The 20,759-nt window shown below is 38.7% G+C and overlaps 1 protein-coding gene across 7 annotated transcripts in view; it reads left to right on the forward strand.

The window, feature by feature from the left end:
* The window catches only part of cacna1bb (calcium channel, voltage-dependent, N type, alpha 1B subunit, b), a 172,101-nt gene that overhangs the window by 90,766 nt on the left and 60,576 nt on the right, over window positions 1-20,759 (forward strand). For all 7 annotated transcript variants that reach the window (XM_042394880.1, XM_042394882.1, XM_042394881.1 and 4 more), the window contains 9 exons: window positions 2,549-2,638; window positions 4,131-4,352; window positions 4,452-4,564; window positions 4,755-4,867; window positions 6,016-6,147; window positions 18,738-18,810; window positions 19,094-19,211; window positions 19,729-19,796; window positions 19,925-20,031. In XM_042394880.1, the coding sequence (XP_042250814.1) occupies window positions 2,549-2,638; window positions 4,131-4,352; window positions 4,452-4,564; window positions 4,755-4,867; window positions 6,016-6,147; window positions 18,738-18,810; window positions 19,094-19,211; window positions 19,729-19,796; window positions 19,925-20,031 (1,036 nt within the window). The remainder of the gene's footprint in view (window positions 1-2,548; window positions 2,639-4,130; window positions 4,353-4,451; window positions 4,565-4,754; window positions 4,868-6,015; window positions 6,148-18,737; window positions 18,811-19,093; window positions 19,212-19,728; window positions 19,797-19,924; window positions 20,032-20,759) is intronic.

The raw sequence follows: 20,759 nt of genomic DNA on the forward strand, positions 1-20,759 counted from the left end.
AAGGGAGTCTGCGTCCAGCACATTACCCCCCCAGTAACACCACAACATGTCATTTATATAGATTAAACAAGAGGTGCTGGTAGGTGGATTTTGTTATCTATGAGGCTAGTTTCCTACCTTTTTTCTAGTCTTTATGCTAAATTAATATAACCAGCCGCTGGCTAGAGCTTTATATTCACTGCACAGACTTGGTGTTGATCTCTCATCTTACTCTTGGGAAGAAATATTGAACAGTTTGAATCAAACAAGCTAAGCTGAAAATTAGACATATACTTTAATCTCTGGTTTTAGAATGATTTTAATCTGTGTCACAAGAGATTTTTTACAGAACACCACAAATTCATAAAATCCTGATTCAGAGCGCTGTGTATACATTTTCCAAAAAAAAAGAAGAAGAAGAAATCTCCCACAACTTTCACAATCAAATCTTTCAACATTCATTTTTTGTAACAAAACTCATAAATCAAACAAAACATTTACTATATAACCCTGGAGAAATCAGATTAGATACTATTTAAATTGTCCATCTTGCTTTCTTTTACAGGCTTTTGAGACAACGTTAGCAAACTTAATCACAACAAAATTAAATACCCATTCCAATTTTTGATCATTGATAAACAAAAATAAGATTTCACAGAGATGTAAAATTGCCATTCTAGTACAAAAAGAAAATGAGAGTCACTTTCCATTTCACCCAAATTAACACAGCTCACACAATCACTTCTCAACTGCAGCTGGCTTAAGCTTGCAGCTGGATAAGCAAAATATATCATATGACTCAGGGCCACATTTTAGTTTGATATGCTTACATGTACTTCATTTTGGTAACAATTTTCTTAAAACCTGCATCTGAGCTTACTTTTTAGTTAACATTACAATATAACATATAAGGTATAGCATGTGTAAGGTGGTTCCTGAGCTTTACATTAACCCCGACTGTGGAGCTGCAAAATGTGCTGTTTGTAAGCAGAGCAGCCAATGACATGGAAGTGCAATCATAAAATCAGCACTTATGATCAGCCAGTTGTTTGAGTGCTAATCACGGTTTCCGCTCTCTGCTCCTGCTGCCTTTTTATCTTTCTCTCTCTCTCTTGTGATGTCAGTCCATTAGGCCGGGTGTGAAGGCAAAGGTTAATTAGTGGGATTTACAGCTATAGTCTGATTGGATTTGTTAAAGTAAATTCACTATACCACACTTCCCAACACACACACACACACGCACACACACATTTTCCAGTAGACGGTCACACACTTGAAACACATCCATGCTGATGGTTCCAGTAAAGTGACAGCACCCAGCGGCCTTATTTTCTCAATTAGTTACGTACGGGGGATTAAAATGTCTGAGTCCACAGCCGTAGAAAAACCACTCTGATGTTGTTAGAGCATGAAATACGGAGTTGGCCTTCGTCAGATGAATGACAGGTATGAGTAGGTAAGTAAAAGTGCCAATCATAGCTGACTGACTGACTCAGTAGAGGTGATTTTAAAATTCGTTGTTCAAATATGATGTATCCACCATTTACCTAATCTTGTGATGATAAGAAATTGAAAAAAATGATCCTGTATAACATTTTTGGCAGGCTGGATCATTTTAAAATAATTTTCAAATATAAGAAAAGTCCCTCTCCGCTACTTACAGTACATCTTCACTCAGTTCATGTTTCTCAGGATTCACTGCAAAAATCTTATCAAGTCATTTTTCTCTGTTAATTGTCTTTATAGTCATATTTTCTTAAAAGATTTGAAAAATTCTGCAAATGTAATACGATTATTTAAATATTTTTCAAATGCAAGTTCATTTTGTTACAAATGTGGGACATAACAGCTCACTTCTGTCCAAAGTTAAGTTTAAGTTTCTTTGATTTGAGTGCAGCAACCTCCGTTATCCTTCTTGAATCCAACTTGTTTTCTACTGGAAACACACTGAAATGTTCTTTGTTTGGCTTGTTTTAAGAACATAAGGTTTTTATGACCCACTTATCGATGGAGACGGTTTGATAAGAAGTGAAACTTTCGCAGCGTTCCTCCGTCTCAGAGCCTCATTCGTTTCGCTGCCTGGTTTCGCCTCCCAGCAGCCTTTTCAAGCGGAGACACAGGGTTGTAGATCTGGAGAATGAGCCCACCACTCCGGCGACACGCAGGAGGTCATGTGACGATCACATTCATGTCATGCTGGCAGTTTTTCATTCCAAGGCTGGCTTCAAGCAGGAAGGCAGAAAATCTCCAAATGAAAAACGTGATTGATGCCTGCTATTCATAGGTTTCAATTAGGTCACCCCTCCACTTTGCCACACACACACACACACACACACACACACACACACACATACGTATATATATCCTGCAATGAAAAGAGGGTTGTTAAGTTGAAATACAATTTGAAAATGCTGTTTTTTTTCTCACATTTCTCTAATTGATTCCTTCACTTTGACAGATTTATATTAAAGAATAGAAAACATCAGAACCAAATTATATTGTACAGTAAGTCTCACATTATATTACATAATTATTTGTTCCCTTCCTGTCTGTGCGCTTCTCTTCACAGTCCTGAAACGAGGCAAAGCCAAGAAGGGTAAAAACGACCTGATCGGTGCTGAGGAAGGAGAGGATCCTTTCGCAGACATCTCCTCTGTTGGTAAGCCTCACATCTCTTTATCCACCGCCAACCAACAGATCACCTCTGACCTTCACATGCTGTCGACCTTTACAATAAAAGCCACTATAAAAGCCTGTCTTCTACAATGAACATAACCATGTCCTCTGACTCTCCAGTCTCCATTTATCAGATTAGTATGTCATGTCACCTCTACACTATAAAACATATTAAACTGTATCTTATATAAACTTAACAATGGACATCATAGAAGCATATTTAACACCATCTGGATCTAAAGACCTGAAGCTTGTTTCTCCCGGTCGCAGAAGCATATCACCTTGAGGGAAAAGATGTATAATTAACTTTTCTAATTAGATTGTTAAATTAAAATAAGAAGAGAATCACCTGCAGCATATTAGAATTAGACTTTTTAATATTAATGGACTTCATGGTTCCACACAAAGACAACATGTAATTGCTTGTCTGTGGGATGGAAATAAGCATAAGCATGATAATTGAAACCGTTTTGTTGCCTTCACTTCAAAAATGAAACTTTTCTTTTTTCTACTGATGATCTCATTTCATGACTGTTTTCCATGAAATTAAGTGCCAAGGGAATAGATGCACTGTGCAGGCAAACGCCGTCTCTCATCTCACTTCATGACACTTCATGCCTGCAGTTCTGCTGCATGACACAAAGGTATTAAGTGCGTTTTCTTTAATGAGCAGCTGCAAGTCTAATTCACACAGTCTTCAAATGAATTTACGCTTTTCTTTCCTTAGTTATCACTTAGCTTTGGCCACAAACATCTGTCTGTGCTTATGAGCAGATGTAAAGTGGAATGGATTCCTACTCAACCATACTGTCATGCTTCTGTCTCAAAAAACTGTAAGGTCTCTAATTTCCTGTAGCTGGTGGCTCAGTTGTAGCGCAAACTCTTGACACAGATGCATGTGAGTGTTGCCAACTGATTTTTGCAGTTTTGGTGACCAGAGGCACCAGTGCAATCCTGGTGCTGCTCAGGAAAATTGGCACGAAAAGAGGCTGGAGCAGGATGGATGCATCGTTATCTGGAGGAATAAAGCATCAGCAGGTGGAGACATTACAAAGTGTTCATTTCTGGGACGTCCAAAAATATCAGTCTACAGCAGCCTCAGTGTTAATGTAGCAGCAATCCAAATGTTTACTGAAATGGAAGGATCTTACATAAGCAGTAAGCAGTTGACGACCACATTACTTTAAAAAAAATAAAAGTTCAGGCTGGAACTGTTTCTTGGTCAGAGGGAAGCCAAATCAACACACATGAAGAGCTGTTTTATCTCTGAGGATCACCAATTAACACCAACCACGAACATTTTTTTATTATAATTATGATCTTGATGAGTGGGGCGATGATGGGGAAGGTGCTCATCACGGCAGCAGGAAGAAGATAATGAAAACACACACTGTGAAAACCGTTCAAACAGTGACAAATATCAAACTGCTGCACACTCACACTTTCCCTCTCTCCCTCTTCATCATCACTCTCAGCTCCTCCCGGCTCTCCGTTCGGTCGGGCCAGCGTGAAGAGCAGCAGCAAGATGGACAGCTCCTCTTACTTCCGGCGTAAAGAGAAGAGGACCCGGTTCTTCATCCGCCGTATGGTGAAAGCTCAGAGCTTCTACTGGATCGTTTTGTGTCTGGTGGGCCTCAACACACTGTGTGTAGCCATAGTCCACTACGACCAACCTGAGTGGCTTACAAGAGCCCTCTGTAAGTCACACACACATATACATACCCATACCAGCATGCAGTTATTGGTGCTGACGGCCTTTAAAATCGGTTTTGTTATTCTGTCCATGTTGAAAACAGACACAGCAGAGTTTGTGTTCTTGGGTTTGTTTCTGTCTGAGATGACTTTGAAGATGTACGGCCTTGGAGCGAGGAATTATTTCCACTCCTCCTTTAACTGCTTTGATTTTGGGGTAAGTTACTGTCTGCTCTGATACACAGGTAGATATGTCACATTGATATAAAGCTCTGTCTGTCTGGATGGTAAACAGGTCATCTTTTAGTGGTTTATGAAAAGATTTGATGTGATGCTTTAAACCTTTTTTAACAGCTTGTTGAAACAGAGCCAAATACAGCTGGTTTACCCTCTGCTCTCCTCTCCAGGTAATTGTTGGAAGTATTTTTGAGGTGATCTGGGACATGATTAAACCAGGAGCGTCGTTTGGTATCAGCGTGTTGAGAGCCCTGCGACTGCTCAGGATATTTAAAGTCACCAAGTGAGTTCATTGCCAAAAACACACACACACATGAATCTATACAATAAGCACATTAGGCTTCCATTACAGAAAAAACCTTGCTTTCAGTTTTTGCACATCCACAACTGTCAGTCTTCAAAGAGATCTCTGTTAACTAATCTAAAACTAATTGTATTGTTGCATTAATCATGAATCAATCAAAATGGATGTACAAACAACAATAAGGCATAACTTTTCATGTTGCAGATTCAAAAAATGTGAAGAGCTTTTGGCAAAAACAGGGGTTTAGTTAAAGCTTGCTGCTTACTCACTGACTGGGTGGAAACATTACAGTTCTGTTGACATCAAAGCATGATGGGAAATGCAGTGCCAAAAGAAAAAACGAACTGTGACAAAATCCATGAACTTTTTTTTATCATTTTACGAAACATTTTATGACCAAAATAAGTCTCAGAATGTCCCATCAAAACGGTTCTTATTTCCCTGAAGAATTGACACTCTCCTCCATCATTTTATTTTCTGATCTATGCTGCTTGTTAAAAAATTATTACCAGACTTCTTTTTTTCCATAAAATGGACGTACCATTCCCATACCAACTGATGGCATTTTTTAGCAGCCAGACATATTCTGAAAATAACAATATAAGGCATTACACCTGTGGGCCATGCTGTCATTTCAACAAATACATTCACAAAAAACTTTAAAAAAAAAACTTAAAGAAAAACTGTTTTTTTAGTAAATGCTCAAGATCTGTATGAATTCTGTTAAAATAGGGAGATTCAGGGTTTTTGTGCGGCAGGAGCAGCACTTGAGGGCGGTCTTAACTCTTTTCTCTGAACCGACAATCCTGTTAGAGTTTGATGGCAATCCTTTTATTTCTTTAGATTAACACTAATCCTGTGATTCACTGAAACTGGCAGCTGTAGACTCTGACACACTGATGTTGTTCCATGCCACCTACAGCTCTTAGTGCCATTTGTTCACTTCTTTCCTCCATTTCTTTGTTTTCCAGCATTATTATATTTCTTCCGTCTACATCAGCTTGTTTCATTCTTCTTGCTTCCTCTTTCATTGCCTTGTTTGTCAGTTATGTATTGTAGCATTTCAGGGAAAAAAACAAAGTCATTCTGTGTCTTCAGGGTGTTTAAACACTATTATTTCCTCTCAGATATTGGAACTCTTTGAGGAACCTCGTGGTGTCCCTTCTCAATTCCATGAAGTCCATCATCAGCTTGCTCTTCCTCCTCTTCCTCTTCATCGTGGTCTTTGCTCTGCTGGGCATGCAGCTCTTCGGAGGACAGTGAGTAATCTCTTAAACCTGTCCTACTCTCTGACTACTCTTTCCTCCTCTTTCTGTCCATCCACGATTTCAACACACACACACACACACACCCAGACAAACACACACACACACACACACATCTGCTCCTCTTCTCCTCTATCCATCTCTCCACCTGGCCCTCCTCCCAGTGTGTGATCCCTGGCCCGGCGTGGCAGTGGTGACAGACGTGTTGACGCAGCAGGTAGCTGGCAGAGCAGCAGCACCAACTGCGGCCCTTTGATATCACTCTCAGCAGGAGCTCCATGTCTTCTAATGACAGGAACACCTCATGATTCTGGGCTGGCTGCAGTTAATCAAAGGGCTCGAATCCAGCCCCATATGACTCAACTCATACACACACATTTTATTCTCTATCTCTTCACATATCACTTTTTTTCCACACAGATACTGTGTGTACATTTTTTTTTTACATGCATTGACAGCCTTTCAATATCTGCACAGTTCTTTAATTTACAACATATCAGTGTGTCTTTGAGCTGTGAGTTCTGAGGTAATTTTTGCAGTTTTGCTTTAAGTTCACTGAGAAAGAAACCCTTAATTTATTATTTACCTAAAAGTCCCTAAAGGATCATTTCAGTTTATTACAACTTGGATCTTATTTTCTTTGTCGTCATAATAACAGTATAATATGGAGCACGGTAACATGGCTACAATGAAGTCCACCATTTCTAGCAGGAAAGTAACATGAGCGTTGGTTTGTGATGGACCATTTTGGTAACAATTTCACCGTTTGCCTTACTTTTCTGTTCCAAATAGGTTTGAGTAGCCTGACTAACCTGTACCTCACATTAAACTCGATGAGTACAATGTTATTGTTACATAAATGATGGCCAATAATAAAAATATCCAAACTGTAATATACCGAAATATAAATGTATCTTATTAACCATGGGATGGAAAGTTTGGATTGGATATTGAGACTTTCCTCACAAGAAGAATTACAGGACTGGTCAATGACCTGTTTATATTTTCTTGATGAGTGACCTCTTGTGGTCGTGTGAATAATGACCGCGGACGCACAGAAGCAAAGGACAAAGCACAACGTTGTTTTAACACACCGCAAAACCTCTAACAGAGGATGTTGAGGTTGATGGTTGAGCAGTAGTAGTCAGATATTAAACTGCTGTTTGCATCTCGTCTCCTGCCAACAGTCAACTTTCATTTTTTTCTACCTTGACCACATGTCAATTTAACCACTCTTTAGAAGATCAGAAAACAGTCATATCACTTTAACCACTTTTGTAATGATCTTATGGGTTGTTTAGGAAGGCACTGACAAATGATTGTCATTAATTTTATTACCTCATTTTATGAGGACTCTTTGAAGTTTAAGGGTTAATTATTTATTATAATTTAAAACCTCAACCCCTGAATGTTGTTTAAGCCCCAGTCTGCTTTTACATTAAAGAATGAGGTGTTCAACTAGTTAATATAAGGATAATTTAAGAGACATGGCCCCTAATCATATGACTATCATATGAGATTATGGGATTTTTAAGCTTTTCTAAGTTGTCTGTCAGTGATAGGCTTTGGCATTTTTGGCAAAACATCTTGTTTTTTCTAGTCATAAATATTCAGATCATATTTCTAGTCGTAAATATTCCATTTTGTTTGTTATTTTGGTTGAAATTGTGCAGCCATGCTCTGTAAATGTAGTCAAAGTTTTGTTCCTGAGCCAGTTTTCTTCAAATTATTTTTGTTAAACAAGAATAAAAAAAAAAATTAAACATGATAGTTTTTCTTTGGGTGACACATGATGTGACGTACAAACCTAACTGTCTTTTTTTATATATATATAGCCTTTAAAAGGTCAGAATCTTCACTTGTGGCAGGATGTCAGAGCAGTGAGTCATTCATAAAAATAAACATAAGCTTTTATTAAAAGCATCGACCTCAGATTGTAGCCATCAGTGTGTGTTGTCACATATTGCCGCCATTGTGGCAGGTAGTGTCCACTCCGAAGTGAAACGCCCCTTTTATATGAAGTCACGTCTCCTCGGACTGATGGCCTTCACAAACACCTCACCACAACTGGATGTCTTTGAAGCAGCAGGCTGTTGCCATGGCGCCGAGCCTTACATCAGTCTGCACCATCATTAGCATTGCATCAGTCTCTGGTGATGGACAAGTGTGAGATGAGTCTGACGTCCACATGGTGCTTCCAGCCAGCCAAGCACATCAGGCTCAGCACACTGTTCTCTGCAAATAACACTCACGCTTTGAGCCCTACATTTTTACTTAAACACAAGAGTACGTTAAAAAAAAAAACAGACAGATAATATCACTTTTTGTTTCAGAAAATGCTGAATTATATCAAAACCAAGGAAAACACTGCCATTCATCAGGCAGATTATGACAATTGTTTAATGAAAAATAGGCTTTCAACCTGAAACAGAAAATTAAATGGCTTGTCAAGAAGAATAAGAACAAAAGCTTTGTTATATCCAAAATTTATTTTTGGCTCAGAGATTATGTTCCTGCTCAAAACACCAAAAGTAATCTCCTGGTAAAATTGTGAGACTTGAAAGATAAACAGCTTGAGGCAGAGAACCGTCTCCCTGCTGAGACTCACAGGACATCACCGACTGTTTGTGATCAGCTCAAAGGGAACGTGCAGGATTTACTGTAATAATAATGATTTTTTTCTGCTTGCTGCTTTAAAGGTACAGGCATCCTTTGTTGATTAACTCTGACTTTTTCAGACACAGAACTGATGGCATTTCATATTTTTTTGCTATATGCATGAGTTTATTAAAATAATGAGATTTCTCAGTAAAGCACCAGAAGGTCTAACAATCAGTGTGCAGTGTTGATTAATCAATCCATAGAGACAATAGAGAGTCCAAGTCAGCTGGTTCCAGCTTCTCAGATGTGAGGGGTTGAGTGTTTTTCATCGTACTGTGTCACTGTAAGTTGAGTATCTTTGGGTTTTGGACTGTTAAAACCAGCAAAACCTGAAACATCCAACTGGAGTTAAACTGTTTCCCACTCAGTGTAAAAAAATAGTTCACATTTGCAGTACCTTCACCACATTCACACATTCGTCGTCCTTGCAAACTAATGCTCAGGCAATGGTCTAATAACAGAACTTATATTTGCTCTCATTGAATTTGAGTATAAGTTCTTTAATATGTATTTTTTACAGCTGTATACTGCAGTTTAATGCAAAATAACACAAATCTGTTTGCTAATTTTAGCTCTGTTTTGGAAAAACCGCTGCAATTTCAGTCATTTTGGGTGACTGGATTTTGTAAGATCCAAGAGGGACTGATTAGTTGCAACCCTAGTCTATACAGCTAAACAGTGGGATGCCCCTTTGTATTCAGCCCCCTCCTCATGTTAATAAAAGCCCATTTCTTTTCTTGACTTCTCATGAGGCTGCATGACGTCAGTCTCAATGCTCTTTTTCAATATCATACCGCCGTTATCTCCAGTCCACTTGTACATGCCCGCGTGTTCTCAGAGATGCGTGTTGCATTCACCTACACAATGTATATCTGCTTCTATTGTCTGAAGAATTAGATATGGGGGGCATGGGCATGAGCTTGTGGGGAGTTTGGCCTCACATGACTCCTGTTGTGTGGATTGATTTAATGAAGTCTCTGTGGATGCCACGTGGAAGCCAAACAGCACGCTCCCAATCCCTATTATCAGAGTAAACAGAGGTCGGCACACACAGGCGCAGCAGCAAACCACTGCTGCCGTCCCTGCGCTGGGCCCACTAATCCTCAAGGAAGGAGGAGAGGACGGAGGAAGAAGTGTTGGAGAAGGGAAGAGATGGTGGGGAGCAGGAAAGGAGGAAAGGAAGTAAAGGAGGGAGGAGGAGGAGGAGGAGGCTGAGGCAAAATGGAGAAAGTGATGGAGGGATGAAGGATGGTGGAGAGAGGGGTGGGTGATGGGGGATGGAGTAATGAGACATAGAAGGACAAAGGTAGAAGGGGAGGAGCATGGGGAGAGAAAAAATGATGACATACCAAAGGAGAAAAGGCTTATTGAATTAGTTGCCCCTCCCCCCACTCCTCCAACTCTCTTCCCTCACCCCCTCCCACCCCACCCCCATCTCCCTCACGTAACCCATGTACAGTACATATTAGAGCCAGACCGATATATGCTGACTGATATTATCAGCTGATATTGGGTTTTCAAATATTCACCACATGGCCAATAGAATAGTATGTGAACATCAGAACATTTCACCTACATGTGAATGTTGAACATTTCCTCCAAAAACCAGGGGCATTAGTCTGCTGCTATAACAGCCTCCAGTCCTCTGGAAACGCTGTCCACAAGGTTTTGGCTGCAGGGATTTGCTCCCATTCAGCCACAGCAGCATTAGTGAGGACTGGCTCGCAGTTGGTGTTCCAGTTCATCCCAAAGGTGTTGGATGGGTCAGGTCAGGGTTCTGTAACAGCTCTTTAAGGAGTCGGCTTTGTGCACAGGGGCATTGTCATGTTGAAACAGGAAATGGATCTTTCCCAAACCACTGCCACAAAGTTGAAAGCTCACAACTGCCAAAAAAATCATTGTGTGCTGTAGCATTAAGATTTCCCTTTACAGGGAACTAAGGACCCTAAACCACAGTCCCAGACCAAAACTATGTGGGTGTCCATATACTTTTATCTCTATAATGTATATCTGTATCAGCATCTTTTATTGGCAATTTTTTGATTATGAATTTGTTTGTTGTTTTATTTTTCTGTTTATAGTCGTTCAAAATGGACTTTTACCTGATGTTTACTCTTACTTTCCTGTTCAACTGTGAGCTATCTGTACTCTGTACTCAAGTATGTTTACTATACAAAATGTTTTTGTTACTTATTCATGTAAAAAAAAAAATCTAATTTCAAATATCAATATCGGTATCAGCCTCAAAAATCCAGGATCGGTCAGGATCGAGTACACATGCATACAGTACACACACACACACACACACACACACACACACACAATATCACAGGATCTGCTCTGAGAAGGAGAAACCAGCTGTCATTTTTGCAGATGGTCGCTGTGGTAACAATGTGCTCCACATCCTCTCCTCATTTTTACAGACCATTCTTCTTCCTTTGTCCTCTCTTCCTTCATGTGTTTTTTGTCCCCAAACACATTTTTTCCCCTCTTGCTTCTCTGACAGCTTTACGTGGCACATCACATGCTTGGAATTATATGGTTGTTCATAGACATGTGAAAGACATTTCATTCATTCCATACAGCAGAAACATTTCAATTTGAATTTTCAATCTCTGAACCCATTTTTTAGGTCAGTATTTATAAATGGCTTTTTTGGAAACACATTTACTGGAATGTTACTGTATAATTCATAAGCTCTTGCATGCATCTTCTTTTATTGTGTTGTTTAATGTCAAATGTATTGTGATGATCCTCTCTGTCATGCTCTGTTATTCAAAGTGCTTACATACACCTTGATATCAAATGATATTCAAGATGGAATTAAATGTTCATATCTGATGTATTTCAATTGTTATCACGCAGTAAATGGACACTAGGTATTTATTTATTCAACAGCACTATTCATCAGCTCAGTATATTTAGAAATGCTTTACAGGAGTATTTGATAATTTGCAAATACCATTGCTTTGGTCAGCTGCAATCAATCAAGGAACTCATGTAGGTACAGAATGCCATTCAAGCATATGAACAATACTTTTGTCTGTCTTTGTCTGAAATGCTGAAATATTTGTTAAGAGGCTTTCAAAGGGCTCTGTTTTTGTGACAGTGTGTGGAACATTCTGAGGATTTTTGTTGGCAAAAAATCTGAGGTAACCACACAATCAACATCCAAAAACAATATGTATAAAATCAGACAACCAACATGCAAGCATCAGATAAAATTAATAAAATAATTAGAGGACTATTTAAAAACATTATGTGATAAAGCTTTAAAATCACCAATTGGTATGAAGGAATCTAGCTTGCGGTGTGTATGTATATATATATATGTGTGTGTGTGTGTGTGTGTGTGTGTGTGTATATATATATATATATATATATATATACACAGGTGACAAATTATTAAAGGAAAAACCAACAAAGTGTTTTAATAAGGTGTTGGGCCACCAACAGAACAGCTTCAATGTGCCTTGGGCATTGATTCTACAAGTCTCTGAACCTTTCTGGAGGGATGAACACCATTATTCCAAGGATATTCCCTTGTTTGGTGGTTTTGTGATGGTGCAGAGTGCTGTCTAACACATTGGTCCAAAATCTCCCATAGGTGTTCAATTGGGTTGAGATCTGGTGACTGCGACGGCATAGCATATGATTCACATCATTTTCATACTCATCAAACCATTCAGTAACCCCTCACGCCCTATGGATGGGGGCATTGTCACCCTGGAAGAGACCACTGCCATCAGGATAGAAATGTTTCATCTTAGGATAAAGGTGATCACTCAGAACAATTTTGTATTGATTTGCAGCGACCCTTCCCTCTAAGGGGACAAGTGGACCTTTTCGGCAAAATGTCCAACACAGCATAACAGAGCCACCAGTTACCCTCACTGCATTCAGACCTTTAAGTTTTTAGTATATATGTATATGTGTGTATATATATATGTATATGTGTGTGTGTGTATATATATATACATGTATATGTATATATGTATATGTATATATATATATATAATATATATATACACACAAGGTAGGTAAGAAGTTATAGGGAGCAATGATGAATATGAAAGTTGTCATTAATGATAAAGCATAACATACTGAGATAGACTGGGTTTAACTGCTTATGTTAAAAAGGGCCAACATGACAGTACAAAATATCTCAGTGGTTAAATGCAAACACAAAAGTTGACTGAAGAAAATTGTTATGGTTTGGATTGGTTTTGTTTAAGTCTACTGTCAAGCCAAATTCCAAAGTATTTGTAGAGCTGCTTGGCTACTATTTAAAGATTTTATATATAAGAATATAAATGGTAAATGGCTGCATTTATCATTGCAGATAAGACACTTTACTTGGTCTTACCTGCATATATACCCAGGGCTTGGGTTGGACTAGAATTTGTGGAATACATAATTATGTCATCAGCATACAAAGTGACATTTAAGTTCAAATTAGACAGAATGATAGTATTTATGTATAATGCAAATGGTAGTGGACCAAGAATAGATCCCTGTGGCACCCCATTACAGTTGACAGGAGGGCTTGAACAACAATTTGATTCACCATTTTTCCTTCTTTCCTTCCCTTTAAGTTAAAAGTGGAACCAGTTTAGCAATCTTTTGCATCTTCTATGCTTTTTCACTTTTTTGTGACATAGGGCATAAAAAGGGAGCAACACAATAATATTTTTAAAGAGAAGAAAAACAAGTGCTTTGACAATCACACATACTGATAACCTTTTCCTATTAATTCAGTGACATTTGCAGTGGTACCACAGTTGTGCCAGGGTTTTCTGGTGACAAAAGTACCAAAATCTTTCCAGGCCTTTTGTGTTCATGTAATGTAGTTGTGCTTCCAGTTTGTTCTGAGTGACATTGCATTACAAAAACAGAGCCCGTGGAGCAAAATTTCAAGCCACAACTAATAACACCATAATTTATGGAATGTATTCAGTTTTTTAGTCTTTGATTGTCAGATTAATTGATACCTGGTAAAAAAAATATATATATATCAATTTTCCAATACACTGAAAAGAATGAACATTCCTTTCTTGATTCCTTGAAATGAATAACAATAGCAGCAAATTATGTCCTGGAAGTTGAATGTAACATAAGCATTTTCCTTTACAACACATTCTTGAAGTGAGCAATACTATCTTGAGCTAAGGCAGAATTCTTCAGTGGTTTCAAGACACTCTTACATAATTAGAGAATTTTTAAATTGAGTTGAATTTGTAGCAGGTGAAATGAAAAGATCAGACTACTGGAACAATTCCTACTTCTGGATGAAGATGACCTACTGAACAGGTCAAGAACTACGCTGAATGTTGCCTCAGCTTTTAATATTTTCTTCTTTCTTCAACCCAAAATATTTTTTGCACACACACCTCTTATTCTGAGATTAATTGACATGAAATTAAATGATGAATATCAGCAGTTTCGGTTATTTGTCCTGATTTAGTGGAATGACCAACCCATCCTTATGCATCTCTGTGTCAATCTCTCATTGTCTTCTTCAGTTTCAAGACCATGGATTCAGGTTTTGGCAGGTTTGTTGGGTCATTTATAGATGGGTCTGGGTGGCGGGGGGAGTGGGGTGGTGGGGGGGGGGGCTTCTGACAAGATTCAGATCCTATGTGTAGAAAATGTGCATGTGCGATGAAGATACTGATGATCTTTAGTTGGACTACATTATGAAGTTAACACAAAATAAATCGGCAGCCATACATCTGTGATAAATGTAATTGTAGTGAATATAAAACCCAAAATGTTTCAGTTTTTTGTAAACCCAGTATCGTTGGGATTAGAGAGCTGAATCTGGATCCAATTTGTTAAAATACACAGATTCATGAACTTCTGCCTCTATCAAATCTTTATTCAATCTTTTATCTGCGCTCTCATTTTTGTTAACATAGAACAAAATATCAGTCTTTGAGTTTTAATCAAAGTTTTATTACTTAACACTGTTGAGAGCTTAGCCTGAAATGATTTGATACAGGATCCAGATGGGTTCGGATTTGATAAGAGAATTATTTGCTATGTTAGGGCTGCACGATTCTGGTCAAAATGAGAATCACCATGTTTTCCATTCAGAATTGAGATCATGATTTTCTCCCACGATTCTTATGGACATAATTTTTTTAAAGAAAAAAATATGAATTGCAATCCATATTGTCTTCATGCAGACAGAGCAAACGATGTGATTAGTAGCTACTGGTAATGTAAATGGCACATAGCTTTTTTTTAACAGACAGCTCATATGCAACTGCAAAATCATCTAAGTCTGTTGTCTACTATTTAGAACACTTTTGAAAGATGCTGATTAAAATATTATAAAATTGTAACTAATACCTAGCTCACCTGTAGCCAGATGCAGAGTGACTCCTAAAACACAGAGGCCTAGTCAAGTTATGAAGGGAGACTGATATGAGGAGCCTGTTTCCGTACTGTGTGATCCTCACAGTCTATAGCGTCAGACTGTTAAAGTCATTACTGATAGAAGTCAGGCTCATGTAATTTTATTCAGCTTGACCATAAATCTGCTATGATCACAAAATTATGAATTTTTCACATTTCTGCGTCGACTGCTGCTCGTCACATTATTGTATAACATTAGAGCAGAACAACACGAACAGTTGTGGGCAGTCACTGAGTAGCATTTGTTTAGCAAAGTATTAATCCTGTCTTTTTATAGTGGTAACCAGAGCCATATCTTTGGCTCACTTAGATAATAAATCTATCGATTTATGTGAAGTGGCTGCTGTAACACTTTAATTTCCCTTTGAGATTAATAAAGTACTCTATCTATCTATCTATCTATATGAGCATCTGTAGTCTTTTTAAGGCTCCAACTGTGGATGTTTGAGTGGTAGGACAACAGGGATTTTCCTCTGAAGTTTTCCTGGCCTTTTTGTGAAGTTTCAGGTGATTGTACTAATTTGTGGTGTTTTCTTGCAGTTTTTCTTGCAGTAAGTAAGTTAGGTGCTTTTGTCATCATCATGTTTAAATCCAGTTCCACACAGCAGACTGCACAAAAAAACATTTCTTTCACTGGATTTTACTCCACCTTTTACGATTTCCTGTCCCATCTTTCCGTGGAGTTACACTTTCTTGTGATTTGTTGATGAAGCTCAGAGAGAAAATAGGATCATTTATTTTCGTGCAATGGATCTCCCTGCTAATGCAACCACAGCAGAATTGTTATCGTGCAGCCCTAATACTACATTCAGTTTTGTTAAAATGTTATAAATCCCAGCCTCAAAAGACAGTTTTAGAAGTTGTGTGAAAACAGCTTTTTTTAAGCAATAGAGATGAAAAGGATGGAAAGCATTTAAAGTTGTTCTGTAATATATTCAGTCATTCTTTTATTCATCCATTCATTCCACATCTGTTTTATCTGGTATTGTTTGTGTTTTCTGTGACTGTCTTTTCCCTGTGCTGAAGTGTGTTCAACTTTCCTTTCAGGAGTGCTGTTGTGTTGAGCCCAAAACATACTGGCACTGTAGGATGTGTCAAGATGGCTGCCCGTTTTCTGTGTAAACCCTCTCCACACACAGCTGTAGTTCTGAGGTGCTGAATCATTCACCAAACAAAAGCAGCATTGCTTGGCATATCCAGGCTACCTTTGATTTCTTGTCTTGTCAGCTGATAGCATGTCTTCTTCTGTGGTCTTATAGCTGTCACAGTGGACAAGAAGAAACTCAAATACACAGATTACTACAACTAATACCAGATAATTTAAAGACAATTTTAAACTACTCTAGCTTTACATACAGATGGTTAATATGCTGTGTGGATTTGTTGACATGTTGCATCACGGTGCCTCCGATTTGTGCATATGATATATGTCACATGGTGTAACCCTGCGCTGCAGAGGCAGTGTGTTTTGGACTTGAAAGTTGGAGCCGTTGCTCCCTGGTGACTGGTGTTTCCTGCTGCTGCATGTCTCTCTCCTTCTGTCTCATCCATTATCAATACAAGACGACTCCTTTCATCTATGAATACACTCCTTTCTCCCTCAAGCTGTTAAGAAATGTGAAAAACTTACTCCTACACATGTCTTTTACTTCTATCTTTGTGAGGACTGATTTGAGTTTTAGACATTTTTGGAAGGTGAGGGCATTTCATCGGATCCTCATTTCATTCATTCAAAGAGCTGTTTGAAGGTTAAGGTTATGATGAGGGTTGGGTTAGTTTTGATGCTTAAGGAATAATTCTAGCTCTTCCATTAGGGTGTTATATTTGGGGTTTTTGCCACCATTTCGCCTGGTTTTGATAGCATTGTACTAATCATATATGTACAGTGTATATATATATATATATTTAACATATCTATAATAGATAAAAGTTAATTTCAGAGATCTGGAAACATAGTGACACCAGTAAAAAGTTCTATGGGGCACGAAACTCAAGCAGTGAAACTATCAACAGGTTGTAAACAAGCTGATAGTTTATAAGAATGATCTAAACCACTTTATTTGGAGCTGAAACTAAATCTTGGTAATAATCCCGCATTGCACGGCAAAACTGTGTGCACAGTGGGTTGAAGTCACTGTGATGGATATTTACAACAGGCAATTTGAGTTTTCTCATCAGAATAAATATGTCTAGCTTGTTGTTTTTTTTTTTTACAAACTGATTGTCTGACTGCTCGTGTTTCTTGCCCTTTCAGAGTTTGTTATAGTGATGTTGCCACATTTCCAGTTCTAAACAATTAACATGGCAAGTGCAATGTCATCATTACTGATAGATACTGTGAACAAAACGAATGAAATTAGATCCAAGTTGTGCTAAACTAAATTTATCCTTTGATGTCCAGCTGGAATTAAACTGGTGTACTTATTTAGATGCAGCAAATCAAATCTTGAATAAAGCTAGAACGTAGTGTTCTATCATAGGCAGAGCAGACGGTTACACTGAGCCTGATAGCATCCGGCTACACAACACAAGAGCTACAGCATCTGAACAACAACCCACATTAGCTTTCTTGATAAAGTGTCCTTCTTATCTAACTTACAAATATGAACACATGTCTTGTCCTGCACCTTACCTTGCTTAACAAGCCACCAAAACATTCACTGGGGAAAAGTGCACTGCTAACGTCAGTTAGCTAGGCTAGGCTAGGCTAAATGTCACTTCTGACCCGTTAGATGTTGGTTTGGTCATTGCTCTTCAAAATCCCTGTTAGTTACACACTGTTTGTCCATGACTTGTAGCTACAGCAGTTTGTTAACTTTGTCTCTGTTCTGTACGCTGTAACGCTTGTAGCCTGCCAGCAAATGTCAATCAAACAAGACATCGACACGCCCCTCCAGCTCTGACAAAAAGGAGCATTTCTGATATTTTATCGAAGACCTTTTTTCTTCATTCTAATAACTTTTAATACATTTAAAAAACATGACTTTATTTTTGACTGCAAAGACAGATGATGAAGACCAGGTTTAGAGGCAAATGCACTATGCATTATGTAATTGAAGGTCCTCACAACTATAGAAGTACAATCGTGTGTGTGTGTGCGTGTGTGTGTGTGTGTGCGTGTGTGTGTGGGGTCAGGACATTGTGGATTGACAATAAAAGTGTTATGGATGAGGAGAAAGAAGAAATGGTGCAGCAGTGTTTCTAACAACTGCTTCTTTGCGAAGAAGAGGTGTGGATGTGTCTGTTTTTGTGCCTTGTCATGTTTCTCATGAGCAGAAACATGTTCTGTTGCCTAGACAGTTCAACAACAGGCTCCTAACTTTGGTTTCTTTAAAATGATATTTTTAATTTTAATCCTAATCTTTAAAATAAATACATTTCCCTGTATCTTCTCCTGAACCGCAGGCAGATGCCATTAAACCCTGACTGAAACTACATTTGTTTTAACATTTTTCTGTTTTCCTCTCTTTTTAATTATGTTTTTGTGATTCTGTTTCTTTTAGGTTTAACTTTGAAGATGAGACACCAACAACAAACTTTGATACCTTCCCAGCAGCCATCCTCACTGTGTTCCAGGTAAGACCACCCTTACACACACTTACCGCACAACTTCTGAATAAATGAGAGAATATTGACTTTATGGAAAAAGAGAGATTGTTATCACTCATTTTAATTAGAGGGAATGGCTGGTCTGTGTACCTTCTGTCCCCTAATGAGCTTGCTGATAATCCTTCAATTAGTCTGTGCTCATAACCCTTCACTCTGTGAAGTAATTTAAATCTACACTGTGTGAGATTTGCACAGTGCTTTACAACCGGCCCGTGTCCCGGCATCATTTTGACTCTCTTGTCTTCCTCAGATTCTAACTGGCGAGGACTGGAACGCCGTGATGTACCACGGGATCGAGTCTCAAGGAGGTGTTCGCCGTGGCATGTTCTCCTCCGTCTACTTCATTGTCCTCACGCTCTTTGGAAACTGTATCCTCTTTGACGTCCTGTAATTAAAACTGCAGTGTGTTAGAGTCAGAGAAAGCAGGATCAACATGTGGAAAAGGTTTTAGGCTGGGGTTTTGTGCCAGTGGACACACACACTTTTGGCCCGATATTAGCGCTACAGAAATGCTCAGAAGATCATCAAAATCATCTTTTGGGGAACATAAATATCTAGAACAAATTTTACAGACTGCCAGCAGCTTTTGCTATACATCATGATTGGCCAGTTTCTTTCTATCTGATGATGGCACCACAGAAATGGTTTGCCAGATTCGTCCTATGGGAGCCATGAGTAGCACCAAATTTCATGTCAATCTGAACTGTAGATGTCGATATCCTGCACAGCACCAAAATATTGGCCCGACTCTGACAGGCAGACTGTCAGATCAACCAAATCACCATTCTCTGGCTCTGCTCCTATAATGTGGGAAGAAAACAGTGCATATTTCATCACAGGATATATACTGTCCATCTGTATTTTCTCCTGAGTCCTGTTCTTCAGACACCCTCCTGAATGTCTTCTTGGCTATCGCTGTCGATAACCTCGCAAATGCACAGGAGCTGACTAAGGTAGGCTGGTTCAGACTCTCAATGTTGTATTTGAAGACACATTAATAAAACATAGCAATGCAAATGTTTCTACTTCACAGTGAAACATGTCAGCACACGTTTACATCTTGTTTCTCACTGGATAAAAGGATGAAGAAGAGCAGGAGGAGGCAGCCAATAAGAAGCTTGCCCTGCAGAAGGCTTTGGAGGTGAAGGAAGTCAGCCCGATGTCAGCGGCCAACATCTCGATCGCTGCGTAAGTTTCTGAGCCCCTCCTGCCTCTGACAGCAGCTCTGTTCTGTCCCACACTGCAGATAAATGTCCCTTTGTCATTGAGTGTGTTGTCCCTCTACATGTTCTTCCCTCTCAGTCTGAATTGTCTGTGTATGATGTGTGTGTGTTGATCTGTGTACATTCTGGATTTCTCCTCATCTGCTCCCACTATGAGACTGCTCCTGTGATGTTGCCTTGTTTACTACACCCCACTGTTTACCTCCTTCAGTACCAGAGGCAATTAAGGAAGCTTCAATCAACAGCACACCGCGCAAAGCTCAAATCTGCAACCAAACACACTTTTTTGCTTTCTTTAGTGGCAAAATGTAATTATGTTAAACTACTGCAAAGATGGCAAAGTTGTGGAAGGATTTGTGGAACTCTGCCGCTTATCTGAATGACAAAATGGCAGATTTATTTTTTAACAACATCACACCATCGGCCTCACTCCATGTTGCCGAGCTGGCATTTCATTTTAAAAAATTTTTTTTGATTAGGTTTAAGATAACTAATACGAATATACAGAGATGCACTGAATACAGACGCCCATGAAGACAAGTCACGCAATAAACACAGGGACACAAAAAGTATGAGTACAAGCTGAGTTATAGGCACAGTTGCAGAAATAAAGAGCAAATAATAGAAATAGAATAATTAAATATTATTATTGTTATTAGTGTTGATAGTAATAATAATAAGTAGTGGACAACA

Source organism: Thunnus maccoyii, chromosome 19, assembly GCF_910596095.1.
Source record: "Thunnus maccoyii chromosome 19, fThuMac1.1, whole genome shotgun sequence".
NCBI classification, from domain to species: domain Eukaryota; kingdom Metazoa; phylum Chordata; class Actinopteri; order Scombriformes; family Scombridae; genus Thunnus; species Thunnus maccoyii.